Here is an 18138-nt window from a genome sequence, read left to right as displayed (position 1 = left end):
AATAAATGCAAAAAAATAAAAATAAAAAAAAGTTAAAAAAAATATAACATTTTTAAAAAAGTATTAAAAATTTAAATCACCCCCCTTTCCGTAGAACACATATAAAAGTAGTTAAATACTGTGAAACACATACATATTAGGTATCCCTGTGTCTGAAATCGCCCGCTCTACAAATTTATAAAAATATTTTTCCTGTACAGTAAACGCCGTATCGAGAAAAATAGTCAAAAATGCCAAACCGCCGTTTTTTTCACAGTTTTAATTCTGATAAAAATTTGAATAAAAAGTGATCAAAGCAATAACATTTCCCGAAAATGGTAGAACTAAAAAGTACACCCAGCCTCACAAAAAAAGACGCCCTATGCATCCCCGTACACGGATGTATAAAAAAGTTACGGCTGTCAGAATATGGCGACTTTTAGAAAAAAAACATTTTTTAACACAGTTTTGGATTTTTTTAAGGGGTTAAAATGTAAATAAAACCATATAAATTTGGTATCACCGGAATCATACCGAAAAACAGAATACAGGGGACATGTAATTTTGGCTGCACAGTGAACGCCGTAAAACCGAAGCCTGTTGCAGAAATGCATTTTTTCTTCAAATTCACCCCATTCTGAATTTTTTTCCTGCTTCCCAGTACATTACATAGAGTAATTAATGGTGGCATCATGAAGAAAAATTTGTCCTGCAAAGATTAAGACCTCATATTGCTCTGGGAGCGGAGAAATAAAAAAGTTATGGGGTTTAGAAGGAGGGGAGTCAAAAACAAAAAATGCCATCGCGGGAAGGGGTTAAACAGAGATGCAAAGCAGCAGTGTGGTCTACTCCCCATACATTCTTCAAGCACTGCAGGCTGGACCTGTCATGGTCTCAAGATCTCTCCTTTGGGCGTAAGATCTTGCAGGCAGTAGTCCCTCCCTAATTATCTGGCATTTCTCCACTTTTGTTGCTGTCATGGTGGCTAGGTGAAAGGTGAAATTATGCCTTACCAATAATTCGATTTCACAAGCCACCATGACAGCACCTCTGAATCTCCCTCCTTTGGATATATTATGGTACTCTATATGGGTGACCCTATTATTTATAAAGCCACTGAGGAGGTGAGGGGGGAGAGTGCTTTTAATCTCTGTGTCCCTGTTGCTCTAAGGATAAAGGGTCAAACTAAAATATAAAAAATATATTGTGCCCGACTTGTATCATAGATGAATGCTCTAAAAGCTGTTGTGCCCAGGATACCTGCTTACCAGTTTTTGGAGTGTCTCTGCTGACATAAGTTGGGCACAACATATCGGGCTCTGAAATGGCAAATCTCTGGAAAATTTTCATTTTTAACTTCTCATTATCAGTTGCGATTTCATTTCTGGAAACTAAATAAATGCAACACTCATAAAAATGCATTCTACGCCACTTGATAAATTCCATCAGTGGGGTAGTGTCCAAAATAGGGTGACATGTCTGCGGATTGCACTTTATTGGCTATTCAGGGGCTTTACAAAACTGGCATGATGTCCAAAAACCAAACTGTGCTCCAAAAAACAAAATAGCGCTCCTTCCCAAACTGCAGTTTATGCCACAATTGTGACACTGGTGTACCCGGGATAACGTACATAATGTCATATGTGGGTATAAACTGATATTAGGGCAGAGACCGGACACAGAAGGGAAGAAGGGTTATTGGGTTTTTGGAGCACAGACGGTTTGGTTTTTGGATGCCATGACACTTTTGCAGAGACCCTAAACTTGCCCCTACAGAATGGGGTTTACAGTTACCTCCAGGTCTCTCCAAAAGCAACAGGGCCCCCAGAAAGTCCCTCTAAATCTGTACCCCAAAAGCTAAAAAGCGCAGTGCTCCTTCCCTTCTGAGCCCTGCTGTGTGCCCAAGCAGCAGTTTACACCCACATATATAATTTTTTGCCCCTCAGGATGGCACACTTAATAGTTTTAGGAGTGCAGATCTCTGACAACACAAAGTAGGTGCAATGTATTGGGCACCAAAATGGCATATTTCTTCTTCTTTCAATTTTCATTTTGCACATTAATTTTTGGGAAGCATTTTAGACACAAAATGATAATGTCAGGATACGGAGTCGCCGCGGTCTCCTTGCTGCGCGGCGTCTCCCTGGGAGACGTGTTAGGAGTTCTATTGGGTGTGCTTAGGTCATTAAGGGTTAATCTTTTCCTTGCCTTCAGTCTCCATGCCATTAGCCATCAGGTGTGTTTCTCTGCTGCTATTTTAACCCCACCCAGGCATGGATCCTTGCCAGCCATTCACTTTGGGTTTCCTGGTCCTCTGCTCAGTCAGATTCCTGTCTGTTCATCTTCTGTCTGTTTTCTTGGTTTATTTACCCTGCTTGTATTTTTGACTATCCCTTGTCTTTTGATTTGGTACCTTTATTATATCTCCTGGCTTGACCTCTTGCTCGTCTGACCTCGCCTTCTCTTCTGTGTCTTGCTGGGACTTGTGGTCCTCCCTGGTTCCATGCTGTTTAGTGTTTTGTTTTGCATTGCATTGACACTGTGCTTTCTGTTTAGGTGTGACCCCGTGACTCCAGTTCCTAGGACTTTCAGGGCCTCCTCTCCCGTTATCCTAGCCGCCGGATAGAAGGTTAGGAGCCGTGGTAGGCGCACTTCAATTAGGAAGTAGGGTCAAAATGTTCACTATACCCCTTGATGAATTCTGTGAGGGGTGTAGATTCTAAAATGGGGTCACTTTTGGGGGATTTCCATTGTTTTGGTACTCTAGGGGCACTGCAAATGAGACATGGTGCATGAAAACTATTCTAGCAAATTCTGCTTTTCAAACATCCAGTGTCGCTCCTTCCCTTCCATGCACTGCCGTGTACCCAAAAATCAGTTTACACCCACATGTGGGATATTTCTGTGCACGGGAGAAATTGCATAACAAAATGTGAGATGCATTTTCTCCTTTAACCCTTTGTGGATGTGTTAATTTTAGGTCTAAATGAATGTATTAGTGGAAAAAAATGAAATGTCTAAATTTCACCTCCATATTATTCTTATTCTTATGAAATGCTTAAAGGTTTAACAGACATCCCAAATGCTGTTTTGAATAATTTGAGGGGTGTAGTTTTGAAAATGGGGTGATTTGGGGGTGTTTCTATTATACAGGCCTTTATAATTCCTTACAGAACTGAAGCGGTCCCTAAAAAATTGGTTTGGGGAATTTTCTTGTGAATCTAGAAAATTGCTGTTACAATTGTAAGCCTTGTAACATCAAAAATAAATTAAAAGACAATCAAAAGATGATGCCAATATAAAGCAGAGATATGGGAGATAATATTTATTCATGCATTTGGGTGGTATGACTATCTGCCTGAAAAGCAGAGAATTTCACATTTTGAAAATTGCAACTTTTTCAAAATTTCCATCAAATTTCCTAGTTTTTTTTATAAATAAATACAAATATATTGATTAATGTTTACCACTAACATGAAGTATAATGTGTTACAAAAAAAAACATTTTCAAAATCACTTGTGTAAGTTAAATCATCTCAAAGTTATTGCCATTTAAAGTGACACATGGCAGTTTTGAAAAAAAAAAGGCCTGGTGTTTAACATACTTTTGGGCCCGGTCCTTAACCGGTTAATAAGGATTGAAGTGCCAAAACTCGTCACTCCTGTTTGTTTGATGGATTTAATAATAGTATTTGCATAAATATTCAATACGAATCTTTCTGGAAGCTTAAAAGATGCTGAGATTTGCTTAATAGTAACTGGGAGGCTGAAGTGCAGGTTGGTAAGTACACTAGTACTTGGATTTTTCTGAGTTAGTATATTTTTGTTAAATAATACACATTAATAGCTTAATATATGTTTTTGGATTATTTTATTCACTGTACTTACTGATAGAATGGATCTAATTATATAATCTAAGTATATATTTAGATTTATTGTCTCTTTCAAATGGCGTCCCTCAGATATTTATTCATTAATGGGGAGTATCTTAGCCCATTCTGTGACTTATGTATCATAAGTGGAGATGAGTGAGTACTATTCGAAACAGTAGTTTCAAAAAGCACGCTCCCGTAGGAATAAATGTTAAGCGGCAGGACGCTGGCCCAGGCTGCCTGCCGGCTGCGTTCATTCATTCCTATGGGAGAGTGCTATTCGAAACTACTGTTTTGAATAGTACTCGCTCATCTCTAATCATAAGGACTAGAGCGCCTCTTAGGAGTAAAATCTGTCAATGTTTTTTCCCCTCCGTTCAACTCTGTTCAGAAGAATCTTAAGGAGGTATATACAAATACAGTGGAACCTTGACATATGAGCTGCTCCACATACGAGTAATCCAAGTTTACGAGCCTCGATGCGAGCAAAATTTCTGTTCAAGACACAAGCTCAAATTCGGGATACAAGCCCATGTGTGTCCGACAGCTAGTGTCCGCATAATCTTGTGCGGATATTAGCATCGGACACTAGCTGTCGGACACTGACGCTAGTGTGAACACTCCCTTTGTCCTGCAGTCAACTCGTCCTTCCTCCCCCTGACTCGTCGTTCCTCCCCCTCCCCCCTCCGCTCGTCCTTGCTCCTCCTTCCTCCCCCCCTCCGCTCGTCCTTCCTCCTTTCTCCCCCCTCCGCTCATCCTTCCTCCTTCCTCCCCCCTTGCTCGTCCTTCCTCCCCTCACTCCGTTAGCCACACTTGTCTTTCGCCAATGAAAGATTACAGCACTGTACTGTACCGTGTACATTTAATTAAAAATGTGGTTTTTTTTCAGCATTTTGGCTAATTTTTGGACTTTTTAGAGGGTTGGAACCAATTAGATTTATTTACATTATTTTCTATGGGAAAAGTCCGTTCGAGATACGAGTAGCTCGACTTACGAGCTCAGGTCTGGAACGGATTAAACTCATATGTCGAGGTACCACTGTATACTAAATGGTAGACGCTGGTATTTGAGTGGAAAGCCGCACATTACTCCAACTATACATTCATAATGATTCAGGGTGCACTTATTGACCAATTGGAGAATTTAGACATAGATTTCATGACAATGTGGGAAACATCCTTCGGGAGGAGGATCGACCCCTCATTACACTTATGTGGGAAAAGCATAACAGGACCCACGCTCCTGGTGGGGAAGGGCACATCTACAATTAGCACCTGGACAACTTGCTGGTGGTGCAGTTGGTGGCATTCCAATTGCCAATTGCCTTAAGGCAACTAATGGTGCACACTCAGCCTTGATGTCATAAATTTGGTGGGGTGATAACTTGTAAAAAAAAAAAAAGTTTTAAAGTAGATGTTATGAACTCTGTACAAGAATCCAGGGACGTCATTTAAGGCTCAAGGGCCTTGGTGCAAAAGCTCAGCTTTGGACCCCCTAACCAAATTCTCCTCATGACCATTAGCTGCATCATCTGTACATTTTAGCAGCACAGCATTTATATTTCCTTTTCCTTTCTCTATCTTGCTCAGTCTGCCATGAAGACTTGTTTACAACATATCCATGCACACAAGTGGGAAGCAGCTTCAGCCTAGTTACAATGTCTGCTTCCGGGGTGACGTCAGGGAGTGAGGGGACTGTTTAGAGGGAGATGTCAATAACTTCCAGGAAGCAGTGGTGTAACTCAAGTGTTGTGGGCCTGGTCACAGATTTCACCGGGGCCACCTATCCCCTCTCTACAGTGAATTCTTGACTTGAAAGGGTTACAACTATAATACCCATAACAGCTGTTATCAGTGACGTAACTAGGAATGGTGGGGCCCGTGGCAAACTTTTGACATGCCCCCCCTTCCCCAACTGATGCTGAAGACCCTGACCGACCCCCTCCTCCCGCATTCCTGCACGCTCTATTATGTCCCATAGTGGCCCCTGTACACACTATTATGCACCATAGTAGCCCCTGCACACAGTATTATACCCCACAGTGGCCCCTGCACATAGTATTATGCCCCATAGTGAGTCCTGCACATAGTACTATGAACCATAGTAGCCCCTGCACACAGTATTATACCCCACAGTGGCCCCTGTACACACTATTATGCCCCATAGTGAGTCCTGCACATAGTACTATGAACCATAGTAGCCCCTGCACACAGTATTATACCCCACAGTGGCCCCTGTACACACTATTATGCCCCATAGTGAGTCCTGCACACAGTATTATGCCCCACAGTTGCCCCTGCACATAGTATTATACCCCATAGTGCCCCCTGCACATAGTATTAAGATCCATAGCGACCTCTGCACACACTATTATACCCCATTGTGAACACCCATGAACAATTATTATACTCTGGGTTGTGAAAAGACCCAAGAGTATAATAATTGGAGACTGAGAAGGGGTACTCATGTAAGGGTGTGATGTAGTAAACTGTCAGTAACTAACTTTGGTCAGTAGGTGGCAGCAAATTAATAAATGCCCATAGGGAATTAATGCAATTAATTCTTCAGAATGTAAATATTGTTCGAGGTTGCAAACTCTGATTACAGATAATTACTGGGACATTTTGGACTCCTACAAGTCTGGCAGTGTGCTGGGATTGCAGTTTTGATACCTTGCACTGGAGATAGTCATTTGCATCATCCATTACCAGGAAACAGGAAGTAGAGTTCTGTGGAGAGAAGGGTCCTGGCTGGAGGTGATGTGCTGAGGGGACAGTGGAGACCTGACATGCTGGAAGGCAGCCTGTGCTCTGCTGGATGGAAGAACTGCCATGCTGGCTGTGGACTGAGTCTGGAGACACAGAGTCTGTGGTGCTACTTTTGGGACTGAGTCTGGAAAGCTCTGAAGCTCAGAAGGTAAAGGAGACCACATGAGAGGAAGGCCTCAAGGACTTGTAAGTACGGCTTGGCCGCGTCCACGTGTTCCACGTGGTGATATATAAGGGACTCTTACGCTGACACCTTATCATCTGGGAAATTGGCCTGTCTGTTAAGTGGAGAGCTGGAGCATAGGATATAACTGTACTTTTATGTGAAGACCCCATTTCACTGTGGATTACAAATAGTATTGCGCAATACTTAGGGTGCGCCCCAACGAGGGACCGATCCAGGAGAACCGTGTTCTTAAAGGACTTGTATCTGTTACCTGTTACGTAACTGTGGGAACTAGGAGTATAGTGTTAGTTTGCTGCAATATTCTGTTGCATATTAGTTTGTATTTCTTCTCTGTTTATACCGTGTTACATGTTTTCCCAGATCGCTATTCTGTGACTTATTCAGTAAACTTTGTCCTGGGGATTAAAACACTGTGTGCGTCTGTGTGGCATCGTGTACCTGCTGAACCTGTGGGCCCAGCCCTTGGTCCTCTTTCACTAACATAAAAAAAACACTCTTATTTACCTCTCCCTGGTTCCGCTGCACTCCTTGGTGGTGTCGGCCATCTTTAATGACGTACGGAACATCGCATGACCGGGGACACAGGCCCCGGTCAAGTGATGTCAGGGACGTCACAAAAGTAGGCCTGAAGCCTGTTTGGAACCCGTAGAGGTAATTAACAGTGTTTCTTATGTTCCCTTACCTCTCCCGGGCCTCCGATCATTGTACTCGGGGGTCTAAAAAAAGACACCTGAGTATAATAATAGTGTTTGTGGGGCCCGCGGCGTCACTTATCAATCCCGGCCCCTATCAGGATCGATAAGTAAATAGGGCCCATTACCGGCTGGAGTAACTCCATCTTGTCTGCGACAGTGTTCGTTAACAATGGATATCATTATTACTGTGTAACACAGCCCTTTCCGGTTTACTCTTTGCGCTTTAGTTCCACTTTTATATAGTAGTTATAGTACATGTATGCCATCCATTCTGAAATTGGGATTATAAATAGCACTGATTCATAGTGGTGATTTTGGTAATTCATCTACTTAAAGGGGGTTTCTCACTGTATGCACTGATGATTCTAATAAACTACTTCTACTACGGTTTCTTCTTTTTTTTTTACATGTATTCCATGTGTGTGTGTTTTTTTTTTTTTGTTTTTAAACCTAGTCCTACATGGAAGCATAATGTGTAAGGGACATGACTTGCCAGAAAAGTCTCAATTTAACCCCTTAAGGACGCAGGGTACTTTGGGCCTTAAGGCTCAGACCCTGTTTTTCAAATATGACATCTTTTACTTTATGTGAGGATAGCTTCATATTGCATTTACCTATCCAGGTGATTCCAAGATTGTTTTTTTGTGACACCTTCTACTTTATGTTGGTGGTAAATTTTGGTCATTATACTTTGTGTTTGTTTGTTAAAAAAAGGACAATGTACTGAAAATTTCATAAAATTATCAATTTTGAAAGTTTCTGATATTCTTGTAAAAAAACAGATCACACAAAAGTCTTCCTAATTAACATTTCCCATATGTCTACTTTATATTGGCATTGTTTCTTCAATGTCCTTTTACTTTTCTAGGAAGTTAGAAGGCTTATAACTTTAGTAGCAAATTTTCAAATTTTCAAAAAAATTTCAAGATTGTGTTTTCTAGGGACCTATTTAGTTGTGAAGTGACTTTGAGGGGCCTATATAATAGAAAACACCAATAAATGACCCCATTTTAGAAATTATAGCCTTCATACTATTCAAAATTGTATATAGGAACTTTGTTAACCCTTTAGGTGTTCCACAGGAATTAATGCAAAATGGAGGTGAAATTTCCAAAAGCCACTTTTTTTATGCACATTTTCCATTTCAAACTAGATTTTCCAGTAACAAAGACAGGGTTAATAGCAAAACATACCATAATATTTATTACTCTGATTCTGAAGTTTGTAGAAATATCCCATATGTGGCCCTTCTGTGTAAGTTGACTCAAAAACAGCCCTCAGAAATGAAAAAGCACCTTTGAGGATTTTGGTGCAGCAATTTCATTAGGATAGTTTTTAGACACCATGTTGCATTTGCAGAGCCCTAGAGGTACCATAAAAGTGGAAAACCCCCAAAAGTGACCCCATTTTGGAAACTAGACCCCTTAAGGAATTCATCTAGGGGTCATATGACCATTTTGAACGGCCAGAATTTTCACTGAACTTCTTTGAATTTGGCCGTCAGTTTAAAAAAAATGATAATTTCTACAGTTATATGCACTTTTTCATATTTTCTTTCCCTTTTACCAGGGAATAAAGTAGCCCATCTTTTTACCCAATTTCTCTCGAACACAGAAATGCCCCATTTGTGGTCAAAAACCGCTGTTTGGGCACAGAGGAGGGCTGAGAAGCAAAGGAGTGTTATTTCTCTTTTGGAGCTCTGATTTCACACAAATGATTTATAGGTGCCATGTTGCATTTGCAGAGCCCTAGAGGTACCACAACAGTGGAAAACCCTCAAAAGTGACCCCATTTTGGAAACTAGACTCCTTAAGGACTTCATCTAGGGGTATAGTGAGCATATTGACCCCACAGGCTTTTCCAAATGATACTGCATAGCAGACGGTGCAGAGTGAGAATTGCAATTTTCAAACCATATATGCCATTTCAGTGCCCTATATATAGTGCCCAGTACATGCCACAGGAGACATTGACCCCATAAAATGTAACATAGGTTCTGCTGGATATGGCAATACCCTACTTGTGGCAGTTGTATAATGCCTGATGACACGGCAGGGCTCAGAATGGGAAAGGACCCTGGATTTGGTAGCAGAAAGATATATCAGCTAAGGCATTTACATAAGGCCCCTGAGGTACCAGTACAGTTGAGACCCCCAAAAAGTGACTCCATTTTAAAAGCATAACCCCTTTAGGTACTCATCTAGGGGTATAGTGAGCATATTGACCCCACAGGCTTTTCCAAATGATACTGCATAGCAGATGGTGCAGAGTGAGAATTGCAATTTTCAAACCATATATGCCATTTCAGTGCCCTATATATAGTGCCCAGTACATGCCACAGGAGACATTGACCCCATAAAATGTAACGTAGGTTCTGCTGGATATGGCAATACCCTACATGTGGCAGTTGTATAATGCCTGATGACACGGCAGGGCTCAGAATGGAAGGGCCACTATTTAGACTACTGGAGCATGGACGTATTTTCAAAAGGTATTGTGCAGCAACTGGTGCACAGTGAAAATTGTAATTTTCGAATCATAAATGCCATTTCAGTGCCTGATATATTATGCCCAGCTTTTATTACCATAGATTTTCCTGGAAATGGCAATCCCCCATGGCTGCTATGTGATACCTGGGCACACAAGGGAAAGAGAAGGGAAAGAGGCAGCATGCGGCAAGGGGATAAGCTGTGCGGAGTGCATCAGGGTAAAATTAAATATCAAGGGATGTATGATAAATGCGAAAACATTCTTTCATACAGAGCCCTGGTTTTTCAGGACACGTATCACACTGGTATATAGTGTCCTTCCTTATCCCCCTCTTTGCACAGACTCGGCACCTCTTTTGATTCTTTCCCTTCTTGGAAGTTTGAGGAACTTCTCCTGGAAAGTGTTGTCCTGGAACTATGCGTGGGGCCTCGCTTCCAGATGTACTGGGTACCGTCCCTTCCTGGTCTCTAAACAGGAGGTTCTTGATAACCACCTCTTGAAAATCCAGGAAAGTTGCCCTCTGGCCTGCACATCGAAATAGCACGTACGCATTGTACATTGCCATCTCTACAATGTGCACAGCCAGTTTTTTATACCACACCCTTGATTTGCGCATGGCGCTGTAGGGCTTCAGGACTTGATCTGACAAGTCTACCCCTCCCATGTACCTATTGTAGTTCAGGATGCAATCTGGTTTGGGAGTCTCTGTACTGGTACCTACCTCGTACTGGTACATGGGTGCTGGTGTGGCCATGTATTGTTGTCAATACAAGGACGTCTCTCTTGTCCTTGACACACAATACATTGCTGGTACATTGAGCCCTGCTCTCACCCCTTCTGAGCGTTTGCCCAAGCAGGGTCTTAAGGAGGCCTCTCTGATTTTTTCGGACGGTGCCGCATGCTGCAGTATTTCTGGAGGCGAGGCTATTGAAGAGTGCCACGCTGGTATAAAAATTATCCAGGTAGAGGTGGTAACCCTGGTCCAGCAGTGGGTGTAGCAAATCCCACACAATTTTGGCACTAACTTTCAGGAAGGAGGGGCATTCTGGAGGATCAATTTTGGTGTCCTTCCCTTGGTATATCCTAAATCTGTAGGTATACCCTGATGCACTCTCGCACAGCTTATACATCTTCACGCCATACCTTGCCCTCTTGCTTGGCAGATATTGGCGGAATTTAAGCCTCCCTTTAAAATGTACCAGCGATTGATCAATAGAAATATACTTCTCTGAGGTGTATGCTTGGACAAACCGGGCACTGAAATGGTCTACTATGGGTCTCAATTTATATAAGCGATCAAAACTGGGGTCATCACGGGGTGGGCACTGTTCATTGTCTGCATAGTGCAGGAATCGAAGTATAGCCTCATAGCGCATCCTGGACATTCTAGTGCGATATAATGGGGTGTAGTATAATATGTCCGTGCTCCAGTAGTCTCTAAGGGACGGCTTTTTTACAAGCCCCATGTTTAACAAGAGTCCCCAGAATATGTACATTTCATTTACTGTTACAGGTGTCCACCTGTGGGGTTGCGAAAGAAATGCACCAGGGTTTTTGGTTTTGTACTGTTCGGCGTACAAATTCGTCTGCACCACCATGAGCTCTATGAGGTCCTCAGAGAAAAAAAAATTAAAGAAATCAAATTCTCTGAGCCCTGCCGTGTCAAATTTAATCCCTGGGGTGCCTGTGTACTCGGGGATCTGGGGAACATAGTTCTCAGGAACCGAAGTCCAAATGGGGCAACTTTCCTCTGGGCAGAAGATTCGCTTTCAGAGGCGAGAAATTGATACGCCTCTTCAGCAGTAAAGGAGCGTTTGGACATTTTTGTACGTAATGTGTGTTCACAGTTTATTATATTTGTGTGTTCACAGTATACAGTATATTGGTGTGTTCACAGTAAACTGTATATACAGTAAAAACTGTATAAAGAAAAAAAATAATATACCCCAAAAAATCAGGTATATAAATGAAGATTGGACTTCCCTACACTACACTAAGGATTCCCTAAACTACACTACACTACACTACACTTAATTTTATTTATTCCCTGATGCTAAACCTAACTAACCTAACTAAATTTTTTGCAAATTCCCTGACACTGACTATAATAATAAAAAAAAAAGACAGACAGACAAGATGCAGGGGGTAGACAGACGGTAAACGCACCTAACTAACACTGAACTAATCCCTATTACTAAAACTAAGGTGACGGGTTCCTAACACTAATCTACTATTACTGTATTATTATTATTATATAAAAAAAAAAACACAAAAACCCACAAAAAAACAAGGACAAACAGACAAAGATGGGACACAGGTAAGGAGGTGGACGGACGGGGAAATGCAGGTGGTGCAATAAGGAGGTGGGCAGAGGGAGAAATTCAGATGGAACACAGTGGGCACAAACGCACAGGAACAGAGTTTTCAATATATCTCAAAATAGCACAGCAACCACTAGCAACCTCTCTCAACGACTGACTAAACCCAACAGAGAAGATGGAGGAGGGTGCAAGATGTAGTAGCAGTTCTGTGACATCACTGATCACTCCTATTGGTCAGTAGTCAGTGACTAACCAATAGTGGCGATCAGGAGGCAGGACTACTACTACAGTAGCCAATCACAGCATGGGCGCCAATGCACATCTGGATAGATGCAAGCAGCAGCATATCGCTCACATATGCAATGGCGTTGATTCACAGCAGGATAAACATGCATTTGCATATTGGCGATTGCTGCCATTGCAGACATTGCAGACATTGTTCAGATGTCTGCAAAGTCTGCAATGGCGGCGATCGCCAATATGTTCACGATCCTAACAGGCGACCGCCGCCACTTTTCTCTTGCGCCTCATGCCTCATGCTGGCGTCTCATACCGGGGTTTGGTGCATCATACTGGGGCCTCATCTTGCATGCTGTGATGACTGCTGTCCCTTACAGCAGCTATCACAGCAGGAATTTTATTTGCAGCGACGAGACTCACATGGCAGGGGTCGCACTTCCGCGGTCGCCGCCATTACCCACGTGACTAATGGCCGCGATCGCCGAAGTGGGACCACTGCCATTTGTCACCTGGCAGTTAGCTGGGATGGTCTGCTGTCTCAGACCATCCCAGCTTGTACGCATAATGAAACAAAATAGCAGCGATCCAACTTCGGCGATCGCCGCCATTAGTATTCTATCAGTCAGTGACTAATAGCGGCGATCGCTAATGTGAGACCTCCACCATTTGTCTTTTTTTACTTGCCTGTGATGGTCTGCTGTAGGGAACAGCAGCCATCACAACTTTTTTCGGTGAAACGGAGGCAGGAGGGTGAGGGGAAGCTGGTCAGTAATAGTACTGACCTGAGCGTTAACGTAGTACATGCGAGGACGTACTATTACTGACCAGAGCGTTAAGGGGTTAAAGGGGTTGTGCAGGATTAGGAAACATGGCTGATTTGTTTCTCCATATGTTAAATCATATCTGTTGGTCACATGGCCACAGTGCATTTCAGTCTCATATATATTATTAGGACTGAGCTGTAGCGTTACTATGCTTGTAATGGACATGCGATCACTTCCTGAGAAGATGGAAGCAGCCATGTCTACTTGTCTTGCACAACCCCTTTAAGAAGGGACAATAGTAGTATGGTTATAATAGTCTCATCAGTCTTGTCTAGGGTGCAGTCTAAATTTTCCCCAATGTTTTTATGTATTTTGACAGATTTTACATTATAACTAGCAGCAGCCAAAGCTCATATCATCATGGCAGCCCAACAGTTCAAGAAGACGGCATTTTCTCCAGTATATCAAAAATATATGATTCCAGTCTCTAATGAAATCATGAATTTGGTTCTATCGTATGTGAAGGATAAAGTAAGTGACTCCCCCAGCCATATTGGCCAATTGTGTTTAAACCGGGTAATTTTGTCTTGACTTGAAGATATTTTTTCATAAAGGGGATGTCTACTTGTTTTTGAAAAAAATAACAAAAATGAGGTGAGCTAGCTTAGGGTCATATACCAACAACTGAGGGGGCGTTCACAATTGCGCCCATATCCGCCCACATACGGACACTGGCAAGCCGTCCCCTATGCAGTTTCTCAAGGGAATAGGGCAGAGACCTGGAAAGCAGACATGGGTGCAAGTATCACCAGATTTGTATCACCCTATTTCATGTTTGTTCTATGTTGTTTTACAGTACGTATATTATTGAATTCCCAAGAATATATAACCTAACGCTAGGTTCACACTAGGTTCACTGAAGGGTACAAATTCCCAAAATTGGAAATGGATATACAGTCCTATGAAAAAGTTTGGGCACCCCTATTAATCTTAATCATTTTTAGTTCTAAATATTTTGGTGTTTGCAGCAGCCATTTCAGTTTGATATATCTAATAACTGATGGACACAGTAATATTTCAGGATTGAAATGAGGTTTATTGTTCTAACAGAAAATGTGCAATATGCATTAAACCAAAATTTGACCGGTGCAAAAGTATGGGCACCTCAACAGAAAAGTGACATTAATATTTAGTAGATCCCCCTTTTGCAAAGATAACAGCCTCTAGTCGCTTCCTGTAGCTTTTAATCAGTTCCTGGATCCTGGATGAAGGGATTTTGGACAAACAATTCAAGTTCAGTTAAGTTAGATGGTCGCCGAGCATGGACAGCCCGCTTCAAATCATCCCACAGATGTTCAATGATATTCAGGTCTGGGGACTGGGATGGCCATTCCAGAACATTGTAATTGTTCCTCCGCATGAATGCCTGAGTCGATTTGGAGCGGTGTTTTGGATCATTGTCTTGCTGAAATATCCATCCCCGGCGTAACTTCAACTTCGTCACTGATTCTTGAACATTATTCTCAAGAATCTGCTGATACTGAGTGGATTCCATGCGACCCTCAACTTTAACAAGATTCCCGATGCCGGCATTGGCCACACAGCCCCAAAGCATGATGGAACCTCCACCAAATTTTACAGTGGGTAGCATGTGTTTTTCTTGGAATGCTGTTTCTTTTTGGACGCCATGCATAACGCCTTTTTTTAATAACCAAACAACTCAATTTTTGTTTCCAAAATGAAGCTGCCTTGTCCAAATGTGCTTTTTCATACCTCAGGCAACTCTATTTTTGGCGTACGTGCAGAAACGGCTTCTTTCTCATCACTCTCCCATACAGCTTCTCCTTGTGCAAAGTGTGCTGTATAGTTGACCGATGCACAGTGACACCATCTGCAGCAAGATGATGCTGCAGCTCTTTGGAGGTGGTCTGTGGATTGTCCTTGACTGTTCTCACCATTCTTCTTCTCTGCCTTTCTGATATTTTTCTTGGCCTGCCACTTCTGGGCTTAACAAGAACTATCCCTGTGGTCTTCCATTTCCTTACTATGTTCCTCACAGTGGAAACTGACAGGTTAAATCTCTGAGACAACGTTTTGTATCCTTCCCCTGAACAACTATGTTGAACAATCTTTGTTTTCAGATCATTTGAGAGCGGGCTGTCCATGTTCGGCGACCATCAAACTTAACTGAACTTGAATTGTTTTGTAGAAAGAAATGGTCCAAAATACCTTCATCCAGGATCCAGGAACTGATTAAAAGCTACAGGAAGCGACTAGAGGCTGTTATCTTTGCAAAAGGAGGATGTACTAAATATTAATGTCACTTTTCTGTTGAGGTGCCCATATTTTTGCACCGGTCAAATTTTGGTTTAATGCATATTGCGCATTTTCTGTTAGTACAATAAACCTCATTTCAATCCTGAAATATTACTGTGTCCATCAGTTATTAGATATATCAAACTGAAATGGCTGTTGCAAACACCAAAATATTTAGAACTAAAAATGATTAAGATTAATAGGGGTGCCCAAACTTTTTCATAGGTCTGTATATATAAAACTTCACCTTTATTAATTGATAATTAAAAATATATGAAAGGTTAAAACATTTTGTCGCCCGAGGCGAACTACAGAAAGCTGCCCCCCCCCCCCCCCGGGAGGAGGGGGCGGAGCGGAGCGTGAAGGGGGCGGGACGATGCAAAGGGAGCGGGGCTTAGCGGCGTTCGCAGGCAGACAGCAGGCAGGGAGAGGACCTGCTCTCTGCCTGAGCGTGAGGGGAGGCTGATGGAGCTGCACTGCTTCAGCGGCCTCCCCAATCCACCGCTCGGTGTTAAGCCAGTCCAGGACAGCTTGTCCTGGACTGGCTTAGGTAATCAAAAATGCCACCCTCCCTAGGGCCCTGACATAGCGCCGCCTGAAGCGGTCGCTTCAGGTCGCCTCATGGGAGGTGCGGCACTGATTGCACCTGCAGTAAGTCCTCTATTAATTACTTAGCTATATAAAGTCCTTTTTTCAATTCAGTCAGTGTCCCCTGATATATAGCACAGTAATGATGTACTTTATTATCTCTCATGTAATTTACCAACTTAAAAATGGGAGGTGATAGGGCCTCATAATTGGCAGAGCCTAGGGCCTCCTTCCATCTAAATGTGGCCCTGATCCTCAGAGCGTCTGGGTGTGTGCACTTAAATCTATGTCAGCTCATACCTGGTATAATTTCAGGCATCATTATCATTTCTTGAGATAGATGTTAGTTCCATTTCTGAGACCAGGGCCGGCGTTAGAGGGCGGGGCAAACTGCGCAAATGCCCAGGGCCCCCGTCTCCTAAGGGGCCTCAGGATCCACAGCACCAGATGTTTGGTCTGGTGACCGGGATCAGGGCAGCCTTAGCAAGCTATAAAGTCCCTGTGCTGACATAGATGACTATGTAAGGGACAGGATGGAGTGTGATGACGTCACTACATCGTGCCACCGGAGTGGAGCCACTAGCAGGGAGAGACCTCTGCTTCAGGATTCAGCGGGGGAGTGTGGAAAGGTGAGTAAAACGTTTTTATTATTTTATGAGCGATAAAGGGGCGATATAGCTAAAAAAAAAAAGAAAAAAGGGGGAGCACATATTTATAATAGTTCCCCTACTAAATTTACTATTAATAGTTCCTTTTTTATAAATCTCTCCTTATATAAAAGATCTCCTAGTCTTATTAATAATAGTCTCCTTATAAATAGCTATATATATATATATATATATATATATATATATATATATATACAGTGCATATAATATAAAATAAGGAGGATTTATTATTAAAAAGGCTAGGGGAACTATTACCCCCCCCCCCCCATTAATAATCGTTCCCCCACTACATTTATGGTTGATAGTTACTTTTTATACAGTACAGACCAAAAGTTTGGACACACCTTCTCATTTACAGAGTCCTGTCCACAAGCAGTGTCTGGTATCCGGAAGCAGCTAATAAAGCTGATCTGTGTGGGGGTTCAGGTGTCAAACCCTGACAGATTATATACTGACATACTGATGAGTTGCCCTGTGAATAGATTATCAGTATAAAACAAATAGGCCGAAAAAGCCCTTGTACTTGATCTGATGCTTGTTAGGATAGAAGTCTGTGCAGTGGGGGCAACATGGTAGCTCGGTGGTTAGCACTGGAGTTCTGGGTTTGAATCCCACCAGGAACAACACGTGCAAGGAGTTTGTATGTTCCCCCCCCGTGTTTGCGTGGATTTCCTCCCATTCTACAAAGACATACTGTTAGGAAAAAAAAATGTACATTGTGATCCCTATATGGGGGCTCACAATCTACATACAAAAAAAAAGAAGTCTGTGCAGTGCACGACTACCTCCTGGAGGTCATCATCGTGTGGAGGTGGTGTGTTACAAGGGCCTAGTATGGAGGTTTTAGAGGTCTTTATATGATGTGTTTTGTTTGGTAAATCTCTGTATAGTGGTAATTATTCTTCCCAGTATAGCGATACACTCATAATGGTTTCACATGGTGGTTTCACAACTATATGTATGTTTACTATTTCTTTCCCCTCCCCCGATCTTTTAAGACTATATCAATGCTGCTGCAAGTGCAACCTTGACTAAATGAAACGGTGTTGTTGATGTGTCTGGATTTGGGACCCTGCTTTTAATTTTATCCAGGACCCCATTTTGTCTAAAACCAGCTGTGTCTGAGATCCACATCCATTGCCCATTGGCATATCCTGTAGATATCCTGAAGAATATATGAGACAAGGACACTCTTTTAAGAAGACAAAAGTGGATTTTTGATTTTTTATATCCCGCAGAGCCAATATTT

General features: G+C 42.3%; 1 protein-coding gene across 1 annotated transcript in view; it reads left to right on the top strand.

Moving 5' to 3' along the window:
- Positions 1 to 6398: 6398 nt before the first annotated feature.
- The window catches only part of LOC142216527 (putative methyltransferase DDB_G0268948), a 31621-nt gene continuing 19881 nt past the window's right edge, over positions 6399 to 18138 (top strand). The window contains exons 1-2 of the mRNA XM_075284401.1: positions 6399 to 6806; positions 13697 to 13848. Of these exons, the coding sequence (XP_075140502.1) occupies positions 13738 to 13848 (111 nt within the window). The 5' untranslated portion in view covers positions 6399 to 6806; positions 13697 to 13737. The remainder of the gene's footprint in view (positions 6807 to 13696; positions 13849 to 18138) is intronic.

The sequence above is a fragment of the Leptodactylus fuscus genome, chromosome 8 (genome assembly GCF_031893055.1).
Source record: "Leptodactylus fuscus isolate aLepFus1 chromosome 8, aLepFus1.hap2, whole genome shotgun sequence".
Taxonomy (NCBI): domain Eukaryota; kingdom Metazoa; phylum Chordata; class Amphibia; order Anura; family Leptodactylidae; genus Leptodactylus; species Leptodactylus fuscus.
This window is presented reverse-complemented; position numbering and strand designations above follow the sequence as displayed.